At 44.3% G+C, this 26,332-nt stretch overlaps 1 protein-coding gene across 1 annotated transcript; it reads right to left on the reverse strand.

Annotated features, from left to right (window-relative positions):
* Positions 1-2,072: 2,072 nt before the first annotated feature.
* On the reverse strand, positions 2,073-14,408 carry C8H8orf86 (chromosome 8 C8orf86 homolog). The gene is given in 3 exon segments (XM_030816448.1): positions 2,073-2,145; positions 13,359-13,600; positions 13,603-14,408. Coding segments are annotated over 3 exon segments (474 nt in total). The 5' UTR covers positions 13,762-14,408.
* Positions 14,409-26,332: the final 11,924 nt, after the last annotated feature.

Genomic DNA, 26,332 nt, shown 5'->3' on the forward strand with positions numbered 1-26,332 from the left:
AGACACCAAATTTCAGGCCTCGGGGAAATTCTCAGTTTTAAAATAAATACCTGGGGCTGCTTGTAACTTTTAGTCTTTGGCTTTAAAAACAGTTCTTTTCTAGATAAAGGAAAATAACAACTTGCAAACTTTAAAAAGCCACAAACCCCTTTACGGCTGGGTGCTGTGGCTCACACCTGTAATCCCAGCACTTTGGGAGGCCAAGGTGGGCAGATCACTTGAGGTCAGGAGTTCGAGATCAGCCTGCCCAACATGGTGAAACCCCGTCTCTGCTAAAAATACAAAAATTAGCCTGGCATGGTGGCAGGTGCCTGTAATCCCAGCTACCTGCGAGGCTGAGGCAGGAGAATCGCTTGAACCCAGGAGGCAGAGGTTGCAGTGAGCTGAGATTGCACCACTGTACTCCAGCCTGGGTGACAGCAAGACTCCGTTAAAACAAAACTAAACAGCCACAAACGCCTTTAAACTACAAGTTGGTAAAGGCTAGTGTCAGGCCTGGAAGAGACCTAGGGGTGGGATGGTGGATGGAGGGCCTGAGTCTGAAGTGCTGTTCTCTCTTCCAATCAGCTGATTTTGATTTGGGGTCATTTCCCTGGCATTGCATGAGTCATAGTTCTGTTCAAGAAGGTGGTTATTTTCAAACTAACTTTAAAAATTGAGAGTGGCTTCTCTTATTCTGCTTCTTCTAGTTATGATGCTCTTGTTGTTTTTCATCTCTGTGAACTCCTAGTTATCCTTCAAGACCCTGTTCAAACATCACCTTCCAAACTGCCATTTCCTACCTCCTTCTAACCCTAGAAAATCATGACTACATCCAATTATCCCTTCGTTATGCTCCATCCAAAAGTGCCTGTTTACAACTTCACATAACATGGGAGTTCACCATCAAGGCCATTTTTTCTGGCCAGATGACCGACAGAACTTGAGAAAAGACTTTTTTACGTACCATTTTATTCCCAATACGCAGCACATTGCTTGATACTTAACAAATGGCCTTGGCTGGGCACGGTGGCTCATGCCTGTAATCCCAGCACTTTAGGAGGCTGAGGCGGGCGAGTTACCTGAGGTCGGGAGCTTGAGACCAGCCTGACCAACATGGAGAAACCCCGTCTCTACTAAAAATACAAAATTAGCCAAGCGTGGTGGCGCATGCCTGTAATCCCAGCTACTCAGGAAGCTGAGACAGGAGAATCGCTTGAACACAGGAGGCCAAGGTTGCGGTGAGCCGAGATAGCGCCATTGCACTGCAGCCTGGGCAACAATTGCGAAGCTCCATCTCAAAAAAAAAAAAAAGGCCTTGAATGAATGTTGTTGAATGAATGTTATATGCTCTGCATCATAAGTAAAGGGAAAGAAATATTTATAAGCATCTATCATAGACCAAGTACTGTCTAGGCATCATCTATATGTTATTTAATTTCATCTCTATCAGAAGAGCTTTCATTTGTTTAAATCTAGACTAAACGGGCAGTGATATCTTAACACAATTAAGATACCTGGGAGGCTGGGCACAGTGGCTCACACCTGTAATCCCAGCATTTTGGGAGGCCGAGGCAGGTGGATCACCTGAGGTCGGGAGTTCGAGACCAGTCTGGCTAACATGGCGAAACTCCATCTCTACTAAAAATAGAAATATTAGCCGGGCGTGGTGGCATGTGCTTGTAGTCCCAGCTACTTAGGAGGCTGTGGTGGGAGGGTTGCTTGAACCCAGGAGTTAGAGGTTGCAGTGAGTTGAGATTGCACCACTGTGCTCCAGCCTGGGTGACAGAGTGAGACTCTGTCTCAAAATACATACATACATACATACATACATACATACATACATAAAGGATACCTGGGAAAACAGTTGATGAATACCTGTAAGGTGCTACAGGGCTACAGGAAATGCAAAGAAGGACAATGTCTGTCTTCTGGGAGTTTCAGATATTACTGAGGACACATATATGTACACACACACATCCCACACATATAAATCTTACCCACTCAAAGAAAGATTATTGAGCTTGTAACACACACTGATTTCTAAATGCCTGGTACAGACCTAAATGTGATAGAAATGGAAGAATGAGAGATCACTGTGGGCTGCAGTGTTTTTGAAGAAACCACAGATGTGAGTCTCTCCCAGTGGCCTGCATTCTCATACGCCTATAGACTGGGAACAGATTAGATCATCTCCAGCCAGTCTGCTGGCTGGAGATCTGGAGAATTGTTTATAACGATACCTTATATTTACGACTTTTCAAAAAGTGCTGTAACATCCATGATCCTATTTTTATCTCCAAAGTCATACAGCTGATAATGAAGCAGGGCCTGGGGTTGGATTCTGTCTCTGTCAATTACTAGTGTGGCTTCTGTCTGCCCATATGGCATCTCTGTGCAAATTGGAAAACAATGCCCCTTGCTCAGGTAAAATTGTGTTAAATTTAGTATATTACTGCATAGCTTGAACAACTGTGCGTGGCAGCCTTATCCTGGCTGTGCCCAGCAGAGAGCTTTCCGGAACATCTGCACTGCAGTCTTCCTGGCTGAGGGCACACATGTGCCACACTCTCATCGCTCATGCTCCCTGCCCACCCCTGCCCTCCAATGCCAGGCTACATATGCCCCTGGCAGCTTGTACCTTTGCCTTAACCCGAATTCCTCCATTAAGTAAAGGGGTTATACCAGGTTCAAAGCGGGGAAGGATAAAGAATTGGGTCTCCAAGGGTGCAGGGTCACCTGAAGTGTGGCTGGGAGAGGCACAGTGGTGCATATGAGAGTGTCAGCAATGTACGTGCAGGCTCTTCTGAGTGCGTGTGTGATCCATTTGTATGGTGTGGGTTTTAAGTAGGGGAGGACTCTCCCCTGCAGCTTCAGAACTTTGGCTGGTGTCTCCAACATTCCTTCATTCCCTGATGTGTATCATGTGAAGATGTGAATGCTACACATACCTTCCACCCCGGATCGTTTATACAGTGCTGAACCTCAACAACTGTATATAGTGATCCTTGAATTTGAAGAAGTTAATTAATTTATGATTTATTTATTTACTTATATTTATTTGTTAAATAAAGTAAGTTTCAGTATAACAGTGAGATATTTGTTTATTTTTGAGACAGGGTCTCACTCTGGTTGCCCAGGCTGGAGTGCAGCAGTACAATCAGGGCTCACTGCAGCCTCTACCTCCTGGGCTCAGGTGATCCTCCCACCTCAGCCTCCTGAGTAGCTGGGACTACAGTTCACCATATCTGGCTAATTTTTGTATTTTTAGTAGAGTCCAGGTTTCGTCATGTTGCCCAGGCTGGTCTCAAACTCCTGAGCTCAAGTGACCCACCTGCCTGGTCCTCCCAAAGTGCTGGGATTACAGGCATGAGTCACTGCTCCCAGCCTGGAAGTTCCTTGATTTTTTAAAATTGTGAAAGTTACAAAAGTTACCTGCTCTTTTCTAACAAATTAAATTAAATAGGGATACAAAAATAAATTGAACAATCATTCTTGCTACTCTTTGCCTCTCTTATGTCTACTAAGTAACCAGTACTATGTTTGCTTGCATATTTCCACTACTCAATGTGTGATAAGGGAAACAGAAGCAAACATATGTATGCATATATGGGTTTTTGTTTCTTTTTCTTCTTTTTCTTTTTTTTTTTTTTTGAGACGGAGTCTCGCTGTCTCCCAGGCTGGAGTGCAGTAGCGGGATCTTGGCTCACTGCAAGCTCCGCCCCACGGGTTCACGCCATTCTCTTGCATCAGCCTCCTGAGTAGCTGGGACTACAGGCGCCCGCCACCATGCCCGGCTAATTTTTTTTTTTTTTGTATTTTTAGTAGAGACGGGATTTCACCGTGTTTGCCAGGATGGTCTGGATCTCCTGACCTCGTGATCCACCCGCCTCGGCCTCCCAAAGTGCTGGGATTACAGGCGTGAGCCACCGCATCCAGCCCTATGCACTTTTTTAAAGTTTAAGAATATAGTGTGGAAATCTACAGTCTAGGTCAATATGTTGGCATGCATTCGTTAATATTTTTGATAACTGCATGATATTCCATAGTATAGTTGTACCATAATTTATTTTAAATTTACATTTAACTTAATTTATTTTTTTTTAGAGACAGGGTCTTGTTCTGTTGCCCAGGCTGGGGTGCAGTGGTGTGATCATAACTCACTGCAGACTTGAACTCCTGGGTTCAAGTGATCCTCCCACCTCAGTCTCTTGAGTGACTGGAACTACAGGTACATGCCACCACACTTGGCTAATCCTTAACAATTTATGTAGAAATGGGGGTCTCACTATGTTGCCCAGGCTGGTCTTGAACTCCTAGACTCAAGCGATCCTCCTGCCTTGGCCTCCCAAAGTACTGGGATTACAGGTGTGAGCCACTGTACATGGCCCCTCTTTTTCTGATTGTCTTTTTCTAATCAATTTGTAGGCAATCTTTGTATATTAGGGCTATCAATTCTTATGTTATGGGCTACAATTCTTATGTTTCTTTCAGTCTTTTGTCTTTTAGTTTTGTTTAAGGTGTCTTTTACCATATTTCACATTTTATATAACCAAATGTGTGTTTTTAATATCTTCTAGTACAGAGTCTGGCCTGTGCAGGTCTCCAGTTCCTGCAGTTATACAAATATTCTACATTTCTTCACTGAAAAAAAATACAGTTAGATTGTGAATTCATTTGGATTTTATTTTAAAATCTTGTGGGAGGTATGGAGAAGTATTTAAATCTCTCTGAGGCTTCGAGTTCCTCTGTTGTAACCTGGGCATCATTAGGATGAAAGAAAACGTGTGTAAAACTTAGAGCACGATGCCTACAACAGGGCTGATCCTCAGTAAGTGGTTATAAGAGTTAGTTTGTGAGTGGTGGCATGCACTTGTTGTCCCAGCTACTTGGAAGGCTTAGTGGGGAGGACCACATAAGGCCAGGAGTTCAAGTCGAGCCTGAGCAATGTAGCCAGATTTCCATTTCTTAAAAAGATAAAAAATAGGCTGGGCGTGGTGGCTCATGCCTATAATCTCAGCACTTTGGGAGGCCAAGGCGGGTGGATCACCTGAGGTCAGGAGTTCGAGACCAGCCTGGCTAACATGGTGAAACCTTGTTTCTACTAAAAATACAAAAAATTAGCCGGGTGTGGTGGCACACGCCTGTAGTACCAGCTACTCAGGAGGCTGAGGCAGGAGAATCGCTTGAATCTGGGAGGCGGAGGTTGCAGTGAGCCAAGATTGCACCATTGCACTCCAGCCTGGGCAACTGCCTCAAAAAAATATAAAAATAAAAATAAATAAATAAAAACGAGAACTAGAATCCTGACTGTGGCCTAGAGATTTTTTCCTCCATCTCAGTGACTTGGCTCATATTGGTGACTTTGCTTTTTTCTCTCGGGCAGATGTGCTGCTTTGAACTGGGTGAGTGCTCCCACCTGATGAGGTATATGCTGGAGCTGGGGTTGGGCACTGAGTCAGGCTGGGAGCAAGCAAGGAGGAGTGGTTTACAGAAAGTATTTCTGTGTAAGGGATTCCACAGTTGGAAGTTCCCTCTGGATACCAGTGGGACCTGAACTCACACTGCATCAGGGCCTCCTGAGCTCCTCAGGGACATCAGGTCACCAACTCCTTGTTTAGGATGGACTCTCCCTGCAGGGACAGGGAAGGAACTGGAGCTGAAGTAGATGTGAGAGGTGAAGGTGGCAGACTGTTGGGGCTCTGGAGAATCTTCCAGACATTCCTGCTGCCTCTCCCAGCAGACTATGCCAATGAACGAATCAGAAAGCTTGAAGAGGGAAGCAAAAGATGAAAGAATTCCTGGGACCATGCAGCTTTAGAGGGCTGGATGCCTCAGTCCCAACGCTTGGGAATGAACGCTTTAGCTGGAGCTTGGGGGCTTGGTGTCCCTGGACTACCCACACTGTAGCTCCAGGCAGGTTGCTATGCATGCTCACGTCATCATCCATATTCAGTTTCATCAATTACACTCAGTAATATCCTTGACAACTATTCTTTTCCTCAATTCAGGATTTAATCCAGGATCACACATTGCATTTAGTTGTTATTGTCTCTTCAGTTTCTTTTAAATTGGGCAAATCCTTAACTTTCTTTCTGTTTTATGACCTTGACTTTTTGTGTGCGTGTGGCAAAAAAGTTCAAATTATACCTTGACATTTTAAAATAGTACAGGTCAATTATTAAGTAACATTTCTTGTTATTAAATTCAGGTTATGGGTTTTGGGCAGGACACTGGGGAGATGCTGTGACCTTCTCAGAACACTGTATCAAAGATACACATGAGGTTGGCCTATTCCAACACTGGGGACGTTAACTTTTTTTTTTTTTTTTAGATGGAGTTTCACTCTTATTGCCCAGGCTGGGGTGCAATGGAGTAATCTTGGCTCACTGCAACCTCCATCTCCCGTGTTCAAGCGTTTCTCCTTCCTCAGCCTCCCAAGTAGCTGGGATTACAGGTTCCTGCCACCACGCCTGGCTAATTTTTTGTATTTTTAGTAGAGACGGGGTTTCGCCATGTTGGCCAGGCTGGTCTCGAACTCCTGACCTCAGGTGATCCACCAGCCTTGGCCTCCCAAAGTGTTGGGATTACAGACGTCAGCCACTGCCCCCAGCCAGCGGACATTAACTTTTGATCACTGGTTAAGGTAGTAGCCTTCAGGTTTCATCACTGTAAAGTTATTATGTTTCCTCTTTGTAATTAGTAAGTAATTTATGGGGAGATGCCTTAAGAGTTTGTAAATATCCTGTTCCTCATCAAACTTTTAACCACCAGTTTAAATATCCACTGATGATTTTCTAACATCATTATTCCTTGTTAATTTACTAGTTAACATTTTACTGTAAGAAGAGCTTTTCCTTGACCTTCTCATGTATGCATAAATGGATGGATGGATACCAGTATGAACTTGTAGACTGTTATTTTATTAGTGGGTTATAATCCATTACTATTAGCATTTATTTATTGCTCAAATTGTCACAGATTTGGCTGGTGGGTGTGGTGTGGGTTTTTGTTTTGTTTTGTTTGTTTTTAGCCTACTGTTTTCTCACTTATTTATTTCGTCATTTACCTATGGGTAAAAGTTTATTTAACCACAAACTTTTTCCAACTCGTGACTCTGACTTAGAATCAGTTTTGAAGCTGGAGACAACTTTACATTTCATGTTGCTTTGTCCAGCCTCTTTATTTTACATATGAAAGCTCTGACCACCCCCAACACTCAAGCGTGTTCTCAAGGTCATGTGGCTTGTTAGAGGCAGAGCTTGAGCTGAAACCTGTGTCCTTGGCTCCTGGGAGGACATTTCCAGCCTCTTTAGCATGGAGAAGCTTCTACTGTTGCAGTTCTTTAGGCAACTGGAACTCCCCGTATCCTATGTGGGGTGTCAGGAACTGATGGTTCTAGTATTTATTGACAAGAGTTTTCACAGGGTTCTCGGGCATCCTTCCTAAATCCTTAACCTTGGCAATGGGAAAAGAGGGTTCTCAGGGTCTTCTGAACTTCTATCATGTTGAACAATTTCCAAGGGCCTTGTGGTGGCCAAGATATGAAAAATAAAAAACTAATGCCGGCTGGGCGCGGTGGCTCATGCCTGTAATCCCAGCACTTTGGGAGGCCAAGGCGGGCAGATCATGAGGTCAGGAGTTTGAGATCACCCTGACCAACATGGTGAAACCCCGTCTCTACTAAAAATACAAAAATTAGCTGGGTGTGGTGGCATGCGCCTGTAATCCCAGCTACTCAAAGCTGGAGAATCGCTTGAACCTGGGAGGCAAATGTTGCAGTGAGCTGAGATCACGCCAATGCACTCCAGCCTGGGTGACAGAGCGAGACTCCGTCTCGAACAAAAAACAAAAAACAAAAACAAACAAAAAAAACCCTAATGCCTACCAGCTTCTCACATTCTCACAGTTTACAATTTGTTGGTGGGTTTCCCTTCCTTCCTTCCTTCCTTCCTTCCTTCCTTCCTTCCTTCCTTCCTTCCTTCCTCTGTCTTCTTTCCTTCTTCTCTCTCTTCTTTCTCTTTCTCTCTCTCTCTTTCTTTCTGGTCTTGGCCTATTGCCCAGGCTGGAGTGCAGTGGTGCAATCATAGCTCACTGCAGCCTTGACATCCTGGCCTCAAGTGATCCCCCAACCCCAGCTTCCCAAGTACTTGGGACTACAGGAGCCCACCACCATGCCCAGCTAATTTTTAGTTGAGATGAAGTCTCACTATGTTGCCCAGGCTGGTCTCGAACACTTAGCCTCAAGTAATTCTCTTTCCTTAGCCTCTTGAGTCGTGAGGATTACACACTCAAGATGTGAGTCACCATCCTTGTCCTCTTATTGGTAGGATTCTGTGTGACATTGTGATGGTCATCTGTGGTCTGCTTGTCCAACATCCCTCCTATATTCCCTTGCCACTATCCTTCCATTTTTTTTTTTTCATGGGAGGATCACTACCCCATTTCTAGTCCATGTGATTTGGGAAGGGCTGACCTACCCTGGGCAATCAGATCAGCATGGTAGTTAATTCAGAAATGGGCATGTGACCCAAGCTAGGCCCATGACAGTCATGCCTGCACTTTTACTGAAACTGCTGGGAATGAGGTGCTTTCTTTTCATTGGAATAGCTACTTGCAAGGCAGCAAGTAACACGGAATTTCTGGGGCCATCTTTGCTGCTCTCTCAAAACAGCCTGCTTGAAAAATGGAGCCAATGCAGAAGAAATCAAGGGACAGAATGAGTCTTGGTTGATATTAGCTGACCCCTGATCCCACTGAGCCAGAAGCCAACTACTCATGGACATTTTTAGTCATGAGAGCCAAATAATTTGCTGCCTTGCTGGATTGAGTTAGTTTTCAGTCACTTGCAGTGAAGAGAGTCTTGCCTCATTTCACTTTCTTTTAGGCTTAGGTCCCGCCTCTCAGAGCTTTAGAGCGGTAAAAAGGATAAAGTGAACCCAGGCAGTGCTGAGCTAGCCAATCTCCTGGCTAAGTGTGCAAAGAACCCTGGAATTACTACTACCCTGGTTTGATCAGTAGCCTTGCATGCTGTTTACCATACAGCAATAGGGGTATTGCTTTCTTGAGCCCTGAGGCACTATACCTCTTTTTAAAAATGATTTTTATTTAGGTTAGGTGTGGTGGCTCACGCCTGTAATCCCAGCACTTTGGGAGGCCAAGGTGGGCAGATCACTTGAGGTCAGGAGTTTGAGACTAGCCTGGCCAACGTGGCAAAACCCCGTCTCTACTAAAAATATAAAATTAGCTGGGCGTGGTGCCTCACACCTGTAATCTCAGCTACTTGGGAGGCTGAGGTATGAGAATCACTTGAGCCTGGGAGGTGGAGGTTGCAGTGAGCTGAGATCGCACCACTGGGCTCCAGCCTGGGTCACAGAGCAAGACCCCATCTGAAGAAAAATAAAAGATTTTTATTTTAAAAATATTTTGTAGAGATGGCATCTTGCTATGTTGCCCAGGCTGGTCTTGAACTCCGAGCCTAAAGCTCCGGGATTGTAGATGTGAGCCACTGTGCTTAGCCAGTACTATACTTCTATTAGTTGCCAATGCTTGCTTTGTTCTGTATTTTCTAGTGCATGCTTGAGTGTGAGTGTATGTGTGTGATCATGTGTGTGAGTGTGTGTGTCAGTGTGTTTGTGTATGTGTGTGTTCCTTTTACTCCTACCTTGCAAGGTTATTGCAAGCAGCAGGTGGGATAATGTAGGTGCAGCACTCAGCCCAGTGCCTGGCAAACACAGTGAGTGCTCTCTGCCTTCCCCTTTTCTCCTCCTGATTCAGAGAATGACTTAAGGATCTGTGATGTGTTCCAATTTTCAATGCCTTCAATAAATAATGGGGAGTTGGAATACTGTTGCCAGAAATTTGCACCAGTTTTAATTAATTTTATCTGTTTAGAGTAAGATATCTCAAAGTCACTGAATAAATTTATGTCACATATGTTTACGCACATCAGTATTTTTCTTGAGAACTGACAGCCTTAGTCCTTGTTTTGTTCCCTGATGCTGCAGCAGAGGCCAAATGTGTCCTGATTTCTTGAGTGATGGCTGCCAGCTCTCCAAGTGTCACAGTAGATGAGGCCTCCATGGGGGCAAGCGCCAAGGATGAGTGTGGCCAGGCAGCATCTACAAGCCCATTTTGTCTATTCTTTATTTTTGTAATACATTTTATTCTTAAGTTATAGATATGTTTATAAGTTTATCAATATATTTAATATAAGTTTATATTTATAAATACAAACTTTATAAAGTATAAAGTTTGTATGTATAAACCTTAAATATGTTTTGACTTATCCGTATAAGTTTTTGTAACTTATATGGATAAGGCAAAACATGTATACAAAATATTAATTTTCTTACCCATTTTAACCCCACCCTCTGAAGTAAACATTATAACAAGCTTCATGTGTATCCCTCTACATTTTTTATATACTACACATTTTCCCACTTGTATACATTTTCCTATTTTCTTTTTTACATATGCAAATATATAAACATACATATTTACTTATAGGATACCTCTTTTAATTTTTAAATGCAAAATAAGATCATATTCTGTTCCTTGCTCTTTCTTTTCTCCTTCTTTCTTTCTTTCTTTTCTTTCTTTCTTTTTTTTTTTTTTTTGACGGGGTCCCACTCTGTCACCCAGGCTGGCATGCTGGCGTGCAGTAGCGTGATCTTGGCTCACCGCAAAACCTTCGCCTCCCAGGTTCAAGTGATTCTCCTGCCTCAGCCTCCCGAGTAGCTGGGATTACAGGCATGCGCCACCACACCCGGCTAATTTTGTATTTTTAGTAGAGACAGGGTTTCTCCATGTTGGTCATGCTGGTCTCAGACTCCTGACCTCAGGTGATCCGCCTGCCTCGGCCTCCCAAAGTGCTGGGATTACAGGCGTGAGCCACCGAGCCCAACCTTTCTTTCCTTCCTTTCTTTCTTCCTTCCTTCCTTCCTTTCTTCCTTCCTTCTTTCCTTCCTTCCTTCCTTCTTCCTTTCCCTTTCCTTCCCTTCCCTTCCTTTCCCTTCTCTTCTCCTTCCTTCCTTCCTTCCTTCTTTCCCTCTCTCTCTCTTTCTTTCTCTTTCTTTTCTTTCTCTCTCTTTCTTTCATCTGGTTCTGTCACCTAGGCTGGAGTGCAGTGACACAATCATAGCTCACTGCAGCCTCGACCTCCTGGGCTCAAGTGATCCTCCTGCCTCTGCAGGGATTATAGGAGTGAGCCACTGTGCCCAGTCTCTTGTCCTTTTTTTAAACCTAATAATCCCGTGCCTCTTTTTGGGTCAGTGTAGGTAGATCTAACTCCTTCTTCATAGTTGCTTGTCTTCCAGTGTATGGTTGTGCCATGATTGATTTACTTAACTGATGTCCTATCAATGGATTTTTCAGGTCCTTTATAGCTTTCTGCAATTACACATAATGCTGACATAACCACCCTTGCAAATATATTTTTTTTATATTCAAGGAAACATTTGGTGATTCTACTCTTTTGGCCCATGTGTCACATATGAAAGACACTTACTATATCAACCCTTAATCTGTCTGTCAGTCTGCCACACGAGAAAGCATCCTTTTTTTTTTGAGACAGAGTCTCAAAAAATCAGGCTTGAGTGCAGTGGTGCGATCTCAGCTCACTGCAACTTCCGCCTCCTGGGTTCAAGCGATTCTCCTCCTTCAGCCTCCTGAGTAGCTGGGATTACAGGTGTGTGCGCCACCACACCCGACTAATTTTTGTATTTTTAGTAGAGACGAGGTTTCACCATGTTGGTCAGGCTGGTCTCGAACTCCTGATTTCAGGTCATCCACCCCCCTCAGCCTCCCAAAGTGCTGGGATTACAGGTGTGAGCCACCGCGCTCGGCTGAGAAAGCATCCTTTTACCTCCCTTTCCAGGGCATGTTTTTAGCAGTACCCTGTTGGGAAAAACACCAGTTTATGAATGTAGAACCTGGGCCCAAATGTAAGACCAGCCTCACTCCAGATCTAGCCTGGAGCAGTGATTTCTCTGCCCCTCCCATTCTCCCTGCCTCATGTGCCCTGAGCACCTCGGCCACCTCCATGGTCAGTGACAAGCTGTAATTGGAGCGAAAGGGCTTTGAAGTTCTGATAAATGAGATAATAAATCTCTGCTCTCCAGGGATGTAGGGCAGTGTCTGTGCCTATTGAATGGCCTCAACAGTGCTGTGTATATAGTAACTACTTAATTAATATGAAATAAGAACAATAAATCCAGTGGTTGAAGTGATCCCTTTGAAGTTCAGGTCAACTCTGAGCCATCTGAGAAGAATGAATGGAATGGGTAATTGAAACTGATAGATAATCCCCAAACCTCAACTTACTAGTTAATAGGGTTAGGCTCTTTACCTATTAAACCCTTTGAGATACTCAATTTGAAAACTGCTAAAATAAATCCCCTACTTTCATTTATTTTTTCATTGTTGTGGGGCAGGAGGAATTGAGCTGTGAAATGGCCACCAGGAAGGTGGCAGGATGACGAGTCAGGAGTCCTGCGTGAGACATCCGCAAACATCTCATAAGCAGCTTCTGAATCACACAGCATCAAGGCTGCCAAAGTGCCTGGCCAATCTTGGACCTAGAGACCTAAGAATGGGTCTCCCTGTGGACTCCTCCTGACCTGGGTGGGGCAAGGCTCTTAGAAAATAGGTCAAATGACTCTCAGTCTAGAACTGTCTGGGCAGAGATGCCCCAACTTTGCCTTTTGGGCTATTCATCAAATCCAGCCTTTAGGACGCGACATCAGGGTTTCATTTCATGGGAAGATCTGGGTGCATTTTAGTTAAAAGAAGTGATGTCATCACATCCCTGCTGAACAAAGGAAAAAAGACCCACTCTGTGCTGACATACCGAGTCCTGGGCAGGGAAGTCTGGACAGACACTTGGGTCCACACCTGGCTTTTCTACCAGCTAGCTCTGTGACTCTGGGACCATTGTGTCAGCTTTCTCTGCCACAGTTCCTCCCTCTGCAAAACGAAGGGCTTGAAATGCAGGATTCTAAGATTGTGGCCATCTCTGACTCTGACTCTGATAACAACCCCGTGAGCCTGAAGAATTCAGCACTGCTGCTCCATAGGGGGTTTCAGCAGGAAGCGGGCACAGATGGCTTTCTCTGGAACGTGTTCAGAAATGTGGTGTGTGATGTACGGTGTGAATGAAGCGTGGTGCCCTTTAAACACAGCTTCCCCCTGGGAGTGCTCTGAGCTCCTCGGGTTCTCTGGCTCTCATTCACATTCCACTGTCACTCTGGGCACTGGCAGCCCTCACGTGCGTGTGCACTGAGCACACACACACCCCCCCACCCCGACTGACACACAATTGGTGACTCACAACTGACACAATCATTACACACACGGGATGACTCAGCGGGGACGCTCACATGCATGGGCTCACGCTCACCGTGACGTGTAGAAGTGGCTGTGCCCGTGGCATCAGGCACCCCCACAGCAGCCTTGGTGGGGGCTCTCACCGGCGGCGTCTGCAAATGATTTGCATTCTTGGCTCTTTGGAACTGCCTGTTCTTTGTTTTTCTGTTCGCTGCTCAACCCTTTCCTTCCCTTCTGTCCCAAACTTGGCTGGTTTTAGTCTCTTGCTCCCAAGCGCCTCAGCCAGCTTCCTGGACTAGGCTGGCTCAGGCCGTCTCTAAGGCTCCTGCCAACTCCAGGATTGCTTCTAATCAACTCCTCAGCTGGGAGGAGTCCCTTCCCCAGGGGTCTCATTCCCTCCCTGACCTGAGCATCTCTTCCTGTCTTCTTCAGGAAGATCTTCAATGTCTGTGCCATTTGAGCCAGCCCCTTTCACTAGTCAAGGAGCACCCAGAGCTAGTCACATGATAGAAAGTGGTGGCGGCTTCTGGAGGGTGGTCTTCAGCGTCTCTGAGGGTGCCTTTTCTCTTTCTGGCAGCCCAGGCAGATAGAAGTGTTGGGGTTCTTGAAAATCATCTTTGGGAGTTGAGCGGAACCAGCTGTTACTGGAGAAGCAGAGAAAAAAGATGCTGCACGTCCCAGCCATAATGGTCTGGGAGGGACCTACCTTAGAACGGGAACCAGGGTGGGGAAGCAGCGCAGAGGAAAGACAGGCCTGTGTCCATGGCTGCTGGCTGAGGTCTGATGGGAAGATAGGAGAACATGTCCTGGAGCTGCACTTCCTTGCAATTCATCTTCTGCTTTCAGATTTAAGGTTCCTTTGCCTAGAATAGCTCCTGTCTTTCCTCTTTTCCTGGGGCAGCCCTCACACAGGAGAGGGAGTGCGGCAGAGTGTGATGTGAAGTCAGAGGCATAGGTGTAGTCTCTGCTAGTAGCTCTGTGGTCCTGGGCTTGACATTAACCATTTGCGTCTCTGCTTCCTTGGCTGTCAGATGTCCTAATAGCACCTTTCTGTATCCTCTGAAGATGTGGTGGCACAGATCAGGTGAGCTAGTAGATGTGACAGTGCTTTGACAAATTAGAAGTGGCACACAAATAAAAGTGAGAATTTGAACAGCAGCGAGGAGATGGTGGAGGGGCTGCCCACAGAGGGTCCTGAGGGTCTTTGAGGGAGACTTGTAGATTCCCCTCCTGAACATGGGATAAAGTCCCTGCTGGAATCCCAAGGCTGGTTCAGGACCTCCTTTGACTCCGGCACCAGAGACCCAGACAAGGACTTGCTTGCTAGGCCCCTGCTCTGGTCCCAGCTGTCATTGAGCTGAGTGTTTTCCTGGAGAGAGGAGAAGGGGTCCTTCCATGTGGATTTTCCCTAAGTATAGACGCTGGCCCAGCAATGCCAAGAACTGAGACACCCTGTGCCTAGCTCTTGGCTGGCTGCTTATAGCTTGAAATGCCCTTTTCAACTCTGAAACTTTTAGAGTCTGGCAATCCTTGAGAGCATTTTTTTCCTCCTACTTGGGTGAGAGCTTTCTCTTTGACCTCATTCTATCCATCTGAAGAACTAGAATCCAGAGGGAATGACCTTGCTTTAGCAGACCCGAGTCTTCGTCTCTCTGCCTCAAGTCCTTGCCCTGTGAGTATCCTCAGCTCTCCCCCGCAACTTCAAATCTGGAAAAGGCGCCAGGTGCGGTGGCTCACGCCTATAATCTCAGCACTTTGGGAGGCTGAGGATGGTGGATCACCTGAGGTCAGGAGTTCGAGACCAGCCTGACCAACGGTGAAACCCCCGTTTCTACTAAAAATACAAAAATTAGCCCAGCGTGGTGGTGTGTGCCTGTAATCCCAGCTACTCAGGAAGCTGAGGCAGTAGAATCGTTTGAACCCAGGAGGCAGAGGTGCAGTGAGCCAAGATCGCACAACTGCACTCCAGCCTGGGTGACAGAGTGAGACTGTCTCAAAAAAAAAAAAAAAAAAAAAAAAATCTGGGAAAGGCTTCTTCAGCAAACAGACTTACAAAAATTTCCAGTTAGCCCTTTCCTTACAATTGGTCTGCTGTTTTTGGATTTAAGGTTACTTTGCCAATGTGCCTGGCCTTAACTATCAGTTAAATATTTAACATACATAGCATGTACCATTATGCATCAGACATGGTTCTAAGCATTTTTCTACAATATTAATTAATTTTTACAAAACCCTTTATGGGGTAGGCATTCTCATCCCCATTTTGCTGCATAGGACTCCAAGGACAGAGGTTAAATAACATGCCTAAAGTGGGGCAGATTAGCCTACAGTGGCGGGCGTGGAATTCAACCCAGGCCACCTGCCTGGGGAAATTAGCCTGTGACCCCAGCTTTCTTCTGCCCACTGGTGGGTGGTGATTCCAACAGCAACATATGCTTCTGATGGTTTTCTGGAGAGCAGCAGGATTTCCTGATCTACTGGCAAGAAGGAGAAATGAAGCAAAGCCAGAGCTGTGCCAGATACCTTTGTTCAGGCTCAGGTCCACTCCAGCACATGCGCCTGCGTTCTCACCCCCAGGTTGGTCTCTTCCTTGGCTCCTCCAAGAGCCACATCTACAAGAGAATAGAGCCACTCTTTCCCTAACTGTCCTCTCCCCTCTTCCCTCTCTGGGGCAGTCCTGCGGAGCCATTGTTCTCCCAACCTCAGCTATTGGGCCTCTCTTGGCAAGGACCTAGCGGCGTCTCTTATTTACCCATTAACAATTAAGCTCCAGGCATTTGACATATAAACACAGAAAACATCAGCATCATTACAGCAAAGATTTCAAAAGCTCTTTGGCAGGGAAGGGCTTGAATATTTACTTAACAAAAGAATTCCTTACTTTGGTTTTAAGAAAGAATTCACAATAGGATTTAACAAGCCAGTTTCTCCAGTAAATTAAAAACATTCTTTTACTCATTCAGAATATGATTTGTGTTTTTAAAAATGTCTCACATACAATTTTTCAAGAGAACACTCGCGGCGTTTTCCCTGAGAACTCTGTTCCCACGTTATCTTCCAGTGTTTCTCGTTTGTTGAGATGGTCCTGCACTAAGCAGAGAGAGATAATAGCTGCGGAGTGGGGGGTGTGCCTTAGGATCTAAGATTTCACCCTTAGTGACTCTTTCTTTTGTTTCAAGAGAGACTTCTACAGAAGCGTTTCTTTTATTATACAAGAAGAGTGTTGCTAAGTATGTCTTCCATGACTAGAGGTACTTAAGCCAGTCTATTAGAGTACTGGGTCCTTGGGAAGAGGGAGGTAGGGGAGAAAGAACACAAGGTAGGTTTGTTGGGGGAAAGAAGGGATATTCACTTGTTCATTTGTTTGTTTGTTAATAATGAGTCATATTCCTACCATTGCCAGACATTTGGAATACAAAGGTAAATAAGAAAATAGTATAGTCAAGGAACAGATGCAGCGGCTCACACCTGTAATCCCAGCACTTTGGGAGGCTGAGGGGGGGTGGATTACCTGAGGTCAGGAGTTTGAGACCAGCCTGACAAACATGGTGAAACCCCGTTTCTACTAAAAATACAAAAAAATTAGCTAGGCGTGGTGGGTGCCTGTAATCCCAGCTGCTCAGGAGGCTGAGGTAGGAGAAACGCTTAACCCGGGGGACGGAGGTTGTGGTGAGCCAAGATCACGCCACTGCACTCCAGCCTGGACGACAGAGTGAGACTCCGTATCAAAAAAAAAAGAAAGAAAAAAGAAAGAAAGCTACACACTTAAGCAAGGTAAAAACTCAGGATGGGGTCCCCAATTAGACATGGGGACAGTGTTGGGGAAGCCACCACAGAGTTGACAGTGGAGTTTCGGTGCAGTAAGTAGCTCATGCCTGTAATCCCAGCACTGTGGGAGGCTGAGGTGGGAGGATCGCTTGAGGCCAGAAGTTCCAGACCAGCCTGGGCAACACAGTGAGACTCCTTTCTGCAAAAAAATTAAAAAATTAGCTGGGTGTGGTGGCAGGCTTCTGTAGTCCCAGCTACTCAGAGGCTGAGGTGGGAGGATTGCTTGAGCCCAGGAGGTCCAGGCTGCAGTGAGCTATGATTGTGTCACTCCACTCCAGCCTGGGTGACAGAGGGAGACCATATCTCAATAAATAAATAAATAAATAAATAAATAAACAAACAAAAGAAAAGAAAAAAATTAATTAAGAAAAATTCCTAAAACTTGTATTTGCTATGTGCCCAGCATTATATAATACTAAGCATCTTGCATTTTAACTCATATAATCTTCATAAAAATATAAGGAAAGTGCTGTTGCTATCCTTATTTTACAGAAAAGCAAACAGGCTCAGAGAAGTTAGGTAATTTGCTAAAGCCCACAGATAATGAGCAGTAGAAATGGGAGAAAAACCAGGCTTTCCAGCTCCACAGCTCATGGTTAGTGCTCTTAACCACTATGACATATTTTTGTATACAGAGGCAATTATTATTTTGACTATGAAATGTTAAAAATACCAAGAAGAATGCAAAGAATAACATCATGAAGGTCCATGAATCCACCATTCATCTCTACTAAATTCCAGTATTTTGCCTTGCTTACTTCATTTTTCTTTTTTTTCTTTTTTTTTTTTTTTGAGACGGAGTCTCGCTCTGTCGCCCAGGCTGGAGTGCAGTGGCGCAATCTAGGCTCACTGCAAGCTCCGCCTCCCGGGTTCACGCCATTCTCCTGCCTCAGCCTCTCCGAGTAGCTGGGACTACAGGCGCCCGCCACCACGCCCGGCTAATTTTTTTGTATTTTTTAGTAGAGACGGGGTTTCACCGTGGTCTCGATCTTCTGACCTCGTGATCCGCCCGCCTCGGCCTCCCAAAGTGCTGGGATTACAAGCGTGAGCCACCGCGCCCGGCCACTTCATTTTTCTTAAAAAGAAAAGAAGTTACAGATACGATGGAAATCCCCTTGTGTACTGCACCCTGAGACAACGATTGAATTCGGGTTTCTCTTTTCCAGGCATGTATTTATATTATTAAAGCATTTGTAGATGTCTAACAATATGTAACAGTGTTTTGCATGTTTTCAAACTTGTATAACTAGTGTCATTTTTACAGGTAGCTTTTACATTTAACATTATATTTTTGAGATTTTATCTTTGTTAATTCCACATAATTTTAAGTTCATTATTTGAAATACCATGTCAGGCTGGATGCAGCGGCTCCCGTCTGTAATCCCAGCATTTTGAGAGTCTGAGGGAGATGGATCACTTGAGGCCAGGAGTTAGAGACCAGCCTGGCCAACACGAGGAAACCCTGTCTCTACTCAAAATACAAAACTTAGCCTGGTGTGGTGGCGGGTGCCTGTAATCCCAGCTACTCAGGTGGCTGAGAATCTCTTGAACCTGGGAGGTGGAGGTTGCAATGAGCTGAGATTGCAACACTGCACTCCAGCCTGGGTGACAGAGTGAGGTTGTCTCAAAAATAAATAAAATAAAATATCATATCATATCATAAAATATTATATTATATATCTTTAAAATACTACCATATAGTATTCCATTCTATGAATAATATACGATGTTTGAATTTCCTAGTTTTTAAAAATATTTTGCTATTACAGACAATGCTGCAATGAACTTTCTTGAGCACATCCTTTTTTGCGCTCCTAGGAGAATTTCTTTTTCTTTTTTGAGACAGGGTCTTGCTCTGTTGCCCAGGCTTGAGTGCAGTGTCATGATCGTAGCTCACTGCAGCCTCAAACTTTTGGGCTCAAGCGATCCACCTACCTCAAGCTCCCAAGTAGGTGGGACTACAGGCACACACCACCACTTCTGCCTATTTTTGTTATTAATATTTTTTGTAGAGATGGGATCTTACTGTGTTGCCCAGGCTGGTCTCAACATATCCTCCTGCCTTGACCTCCCAAAGCTCTGGGATGACAAGTATGAACCATGATGCCTGGACTCCTAAGAGAAGTTTTAGAAGGGGCATTGCTGGGGTGAAGGGCAGGCCCATTTTCAGCTTCATCTCATTAAATTCCACTCCAAAGGGGTTGACCAGTTGTACTTCTACCAGCGGCATGTGAAAGTCCTGTTAATCTACCTCTTCCCAAGACTTGCTGTTGTTAATGTTTGCATCTGAAATAATTTCTTATTGTTATTTGAATTGCATTTCCTGGTTACTAGGACAGTTGAACATTGCTACAGTTTTTGTTTGTTTCTTCTGAAAATATCCTATTTACTTGTGTCCATTTGATTGATTTGGCCTTTTCTTAATTGATTTTATAAATTTTAAAAGTTAACAGTAAAATTGACTTTTTAAAGGAGGGGATATGTATAGCTTTGAGTTTCGTTTTGTTTTGTTTTGTTTGAGATGGAGTTTCGCTCTTGTCGCCAAGGCTGGAGTGCACGATCTTGGCTCACTGCAACCTCCGCCTGCCAGGTTCAAGCGATCCTCCTGCCTCAGACTCCTGAGTAGCTGGGATTACAGGCACGTGACCCCAAGTCCGGCTAATTTTTGTATTTTTAGTAGAGACGAGGTTTCACCATGTTGGCCAGGCTGCTCTTGAGCTCCTGACTTCAGGCAGTCCACCTGCTTCAGCCTCCCAAAGTGCTGGGATTACAGGTGTGAACCACCGCGCCCAGCCTAGTTCTGAGTTTTAGCACATCTAGATTCGTGTCACCACTGTAGCAAGCAAGATGCAGAACAATTCTATTACCCCAAGAAATGATCAGAATATTTTAACCATTCATTAAAATGAATTCATTTTTTTGGCTTTATAGCTTTCAAGAAATTGGTTCGTTTTATGTAAGTCATAATTTGTATCTGTGTAGAGTGTTTGTAGTATTCTCTTATTATTCTTTAAATGTCTGTGGTGTCTGTAGTGATATCTTCTCTTTTGTTCCAGATACAGGTAATATGTTTCCCTTTCCCCACTTTTTTGGTTAATCTGGCTAGAGGATTATCAATTTTATGGATGTTTTCAAAGAAGTAGCTTTGGTTTTATTGATGTTCTTCATTGTTTTTGTTTTTAATTTTATTGGTTTCACTCTTATCTTTTTTTTTTTTTTGAGACGGAGTCTTTCTCTGTCCCCCAGGCTGGAGTGCAGTGGCGCGATCTCGGCTCACTGCAAGCTCCGCCTCCCGGGGGTTCACGCCATTCTCCTGCCTCAGCCTCCTGAGTAGCTGGGACTACAGGCACCCGCCAACACGCCCGGCTAATTTTTTGTACTTTTAGTAGAGACGGGGTTTCACCGTGTTAGCCAGGATGGTCTCGATCTCCTGACCTCGTGATCCGCCCGCCTCGCCCTCCCAAAGTGCTGGGATTACAGGCTTGAGCCACCGCGCCCGGCCACTCTTATCTTTATTCTTTCCTTCTGATTGTTTTGAGTTTATATTGGTTTTGTTTTTCTAGCTTCTCAATGTGGAAACTTATAATATTGATTTAAGATTTTTTCTTTTAAGATAAGCATTTAATAGTATGTATTTCCCTCTATGCACTGCCTTAGCTGCATCCCACAAATTTTATATTATATTTTTCATTCACTTCAAAGTATTTTCTAATTCCCCTTGAAACTTTCTTTTTGACATATAATTATGTTGTTTAATTTCCAAGTGTTTGGGATTTTTCAGTTATCTTTTTGTTATTGATTGCTAATTTAATTTTATTATGATCTGAGAACATACTTTGTATGATTTCAAGGCTCTTGCACTTATTAAGGTTTGTTTTATGACCTTGGATATACTCTATCATAGTGAATGTACCATGTGCATTTCAGAAGAATGTATATTCTCTTCTTGTTGGGTGGGCGTAGTGTTCTGTAAATGTCAATTGAATCCAGTTGGTAGATGAAATAGTTCAACTCTTTATATTTGCTGATTTTATCTTGGCTTGTCCTATCTGTTAATAAGAAAGGAGTGTTGAAATCTCTAACCATAATTGTGGACTTGTCCAGTTCTTTCAATTCTATCAGCTTTTGCTGTGTGTATTTTGAAGCTCTTTTGTTAGGTGCATACACATCTAAAATTGTTATGTCTTCTTGGGGAATGGACTTTGTTTTTTTTTGGAGATGGAGTCTCACTCTGTCACCCAGGCTCAGTGGCATGATCTCAGCTCGCTGCAACCTCCGCCCCCTGGGTTCAAGCAATTCTCCTGCCTCAGCCTCCTAAGTAGCTGGGATTACAGGTGCCTGACACCACACCCGGCTAATTTTTATATTTTTAGTAGTGACAGGGTTTCACCTTCTTGGCCAGGCTGGTCTTGAACTCCTGACCTTGTGATCCATCCATCTTGGCCTCCCAAAGTGCTGGGATTACAGGCGTGGGCCACCATGCCTGGCCTAAGATTTCGTTTTTTATTGCTGAATAATATTCAATTGTATATATGTGCCACATTTTCTCTGTTGCCCAGGTTGGAGTGCCGTGGCACGATGTTGGTTTACTGTGGCACGATGTTGGTTTACTGCAACCTCCGCCTCCCAGGTTCAAGAGATTCTCCTGCCTCAGCCTCCCAAGTAGCTGGGATTACAAGCACATGCCACCACACCCAGCTAATTTTTGTATTTTTAGTGGAGATGGGGTTTCACCATATTGGCCAGGCTGGTCTCAAACTCCTGACCTCAAGTGATCCTCCCTCCTTAACCTCCAAAAGTGCTGGGATTACAGGCATGAGCCACCATGCCCAGCCCACATTTTCTTTATCTATTCATCTGTTGGTGGACATTTAATTTGCTTCCATATCTTGGCTATTGTGAGTAGTGCTGTAATAATCATGGGAATGCAGATATCTCTTCAATATACCGACTGCGTGTCTTTTGGATAGCTGCTCAGCAATAAGATTGCTGAATCATATGGTAGTTCTACTTTCAGTTTTTTGAGGAGCCTCCATGCTATTCTCCAGGGTGGCTGTACTAGTTTATATTTCTACCAACAGTGTAGGAGGGTTCCCCCTTCTCCATGTCCTTGCCAGCATTCATTATTGCCTGTCTTTTGGATAAAAGCCATTTTAACTGGGGTGAGATGATATCTCATTGTAGTTTTGATTTGCATTTCTCAGATGATTACTGATGTTGAGCATTTTTTCTTATGCCTGTTGGTCATACATTTGAGAAGTGTCTATTCATATGTTTAGCTCATTCTAAAATTGGATTGTTTTTCTCCAGTGGAGTTGTTTGAGCTCCTTATATATTCCGGTTATTAATTCTTTTTCAGATGGGTAGTTCACAAATATTTTCTCTCATTCTGTGGGTTGTTTCTTCACTTAGTTTCCTTTTCTCTTCACTGTTTCCTTTGCTGTGCATAAACTTTTTAGCTTGATGTGATCCCACTTGTCCATTTTTGCTTTGGTTGCCTGTGCTTTTAAGGTCTCATGATATAATTTTTGCTTTCAATTGTCATATGTAGGGGCAGAGGGAAAGCTTCCCTTTTGTTCTCTCTAAAGATTTCCTAAAGGCTGGGTGCGGTGGCTCACGCCTGTAATCCTAGCACTTTGGGAGGCTGAGGTGGGTGGATTGCCTGAGCTCAGGAGTTCCAGACCAGCCTGAGCAACACGTGGAAACCCTGTCTCTACTACAATACAAAAAATTAGCTGAGTGTGGCGGCATGCACCTGTAATCCCAGCTGCTCGGGAGGCTGAGACAGGAGGATTGCTTGAACCCGGGAGGCAGAGGTTGCAGTGAGCCAGGATTGTCCGACTGCATTCCAGCCTGGGTGACAGAGTGAGACTCCATCTCAAAAAAAAAAAAAAAAAAAAGATTTGCTAAAATGACTGACAATACACAGATTAATAGGAGAAAAAGGCATATAAATTTATTAACATACAAAAACATGGGTACAATATTAAATATGAGACCCAAAGAAGGGCCAGATGATTGAGGCTTATATATCCGCTTCATAGGGAAGAGGGAGATGGGGAAAATATAGGGGTTGTTAATCATTTTTAGGCGAAATGAATGGGCCCAGGAGGGTCAGATATTATCTTGTAAATGATTCTCCTAGGAAACTAAATGACGCCAGCAACTTACCGGAAGGTGAGGGGTGAAACTTAACCTGGTAGATAAAGCCTCCCAGGTTATCTCTTGGCACTGCCTCAGAGGACTAGATGAAGAGTCATCTGACTTTAGTCTCGATTCTTCTCTGGTGGTTAATCTTTTCTGATTATTTGATGAGATTCCTAGGAAGGGGATCTTAAGACAATTGCATTTCTTTTGGAAAGAAGTTTCCTTAGTCAGATAAGGAAATTCTAGGGGAAGTCTCTAGGGGGATAGAGACTCCAGAAGTCTCTAGGCAGATAGAGACAGACGAGGCCAGAAAGGCCTTATTCTGAGGTAGCTTCTAAATCCTTTCTATTTTAGTTCAAAGTGTTCAGCATACCAAGGCGCCATACTTTTGAGGTGTTGTTTTCTGAGCCCCAACATCTACATCTTATAAAGAATTTAAGATAAAAATAGTCTATATATTTAACCAGATTTTTATCATTTTTGTTTCTCTGTCTTCATTCTTGATGTTCTAAATTTCTTTCAGGTATCCTCTTTCTTCCGTTTGAAGAATTTTCTTTAGTATTTATTTTACAACAGGTCTACTAATGACAAATTCTCTTGATTTTTCACTTGAGAACACCTTTATTTCCCTCTCATTCTTGAAGAATATTTTCAATGGATATAGAATTCTTTAAAAAAATTGTCAAATAATATATAATTCACCATTTTAACAATTTTAAAGTGTACAGTTCAGTGGCTTTTGGTATTTTCATAATGTTGTGCAACCGTCACTATTATCTAATTCTAGAAGATTTCATCACCTGAAAACTCTGTACCCATGAAGCAGTCATTCTTTTATATATTTATTTATTTATTTTTATTTTATTTTTTTTTGACACGGAGTCTCGCTCTGTCGCCCAGGCTGGAGTGCAGTGGCGCAATCTTGGCTCACTGCAAGCTCCGCCTCCCGGGTTCACGCCATTCTCCTGCCTCAGCCTCTCCGAGTAGCTGGGACTACAGGCGCCCGCCACCACGCCCGGCTAATTTTTTGTATTTTTAGTAGAGACGGGGTTTCACCGTGGTCTCAATCTCCTGACCTCGTGATCCGCCCGCCTCGGCCTCCCAAAGTGCTGGGATTACAAGCGTGAGCCACCGCGCCCGCCGAAGCAGTCATTCCTGATTTCCCCGCCGTTCCCTAGCCCCAGCAACCCCTCAGCTGCTCTTCATTTCTGTGATTTTTTTTTTTATTTCATTAATATAATTGTTGCTTTTTTCTCTGGCTTCTTTCACTTAGCTGTTTTTTTTTTTGGCGGGGGCGGGAGGGGTGAGAGTCACACTCTCACCCAGGCTGGAGTGCAGTGCACATCTCGTCCTGCAACCTCACCTCCTGGGTCAAGCAATTCTTCTGCTCAGCCTCCCGAGTAGTGGACTACGTATCGTCGCCACGCTAATTTTTTTGTATTTTAGTAGACGGTTTCACCGTGTCGCCGGCTGTCTCGACTCCTGAGCTCAACATCCCCACTCGGCCCCAAAGTGCTAGGATTACAGGAGTGAGCCACTGCGCCCGGCCAGCATGTTCCCCTCCCCTCCCCTCCCTTCCCCTCCTCTCCTCTCCTGTCTTCTTTCTCTTCTCTTCTGTTTTTTCTTTTCTTTCTGAGACGGGGTCTGCTCTGTCACCCAGGCTAGAGTGCAGTGGCGTGATCTCAGCACTCGCAGCCTTGACCTCCCAGGCTCAAGTGACCCACCCACCTCTGCCTCCTAACATGCCAGGATTACAGTCATGAGCTACCCCACCCAGCCACTTAGCATGCTTTAAAGGTTCATCCATTTTGGCATTTATCAGCATTTCATTTTTTATGACTGAATAATATTCCATTGTAGAAATATACCATATTTTGCTTATCCGTTCATCAGCTGATGGACATTTGAGTAGTTTCTTCCTTTTGGCTATTATAAATAATGCTGCTATGAGCAATCCTGTACAAGTTTTTGTTTGAACACGTTTTCACTTCTCTTGGTTGTATACCTGGGGTTGAATGCTAGGTCATATGTAGGTTTAAATTTTCAAACATCCTATGTTTAACTTTTTGAGGAACTGCCAAACTGTTTTCTTTTTTTTTTTTTGAGACGGAGTCTCACTCTGTCTCAAGCGCCAGGCTGGAGTGCAGTGGCGCAATCTCGGCTCACTGCAACCTCTGCCTCCCGGGTCCACGCCATTCTCCTGCCTCAGCCTCTGGAGTAGCTGGGACTACAGGCGCCCGCCACCACGCCCGGCTAATTTTTTTTTGTATTTTTAGTAGAGACAGGGTTTCACCGTGTTAGCCAGGATGGTCTCGATCTCCTGACCTTGTGATCCACCTGCCTCGGCCTCCCAAAGTGCTGGGATTACAGGCGTGAGCCACCGTGCCCGGCCCTGCCAAACTGTTTTCTGTAGCAGCTGCACCATCCCACATTCTCACCAACAATGTATGATGGCTTCAATTTCTCTACATCCTCACCAGCACTTAGTATTTTTTGTTTTGTTTTTTGATTATAGTCATCGTAATGGGTGTGAAGTGGCATTTTATTTTTTTAAATTTGCATTTATCTAATAATTAATGATGTTGAGCATCTTTTCATGTGCTTATTGGTCATTTGTGTATCTTCCTTAGAGAAATGTCTGTTCTAGTCTTTTGCTCAATTTCTTTTTTTTTTTTTTTTGAGACAGGGTCTGGCTCTGTTGCCCAGGCTGGAGTGCAGTGACACAATCATGGCTCACTGCATCCTTGACCTCCCCAGGCTCAGGTGATCCTCCCACCTGAGCCTCCTGAGTAGCTGGGACTACAGGCAGCATGCCACCATGCCTGGCTAATTTTTGTGTGTGTGTTTTTTTTTTTTAGAGACAGGGTTTCACCATGTTGCCTAGGCTGGTCTCAAACTCCTAGTTTCAAGCGGTTCACCTGCCTTGGCCTCCCAAAATTTTGGGATTATAGGGGTGAGCCACCATGCCCAGCCTCTTTTGCCCAATTTTGAATGAGATTATTTGTTTTTTGTTGTGGAGGTTTGTTTTTATTTTTTAATATTAAATTTTTGT

This window comes from Nomascus leucogenys, chromosome 8 (assembly GCF_006542625.1).
Source record: "Nomascus leucogenys isolate Asia chromosome 8, Asia_NLE_v1, whole genome shotgun sequence".
Lineage (NCBI taxonomy): Eukaryota > Metazoa > Chordata > Mammalia > Primates > Hylobatidae > Nomascus > Nomascus leucogenys.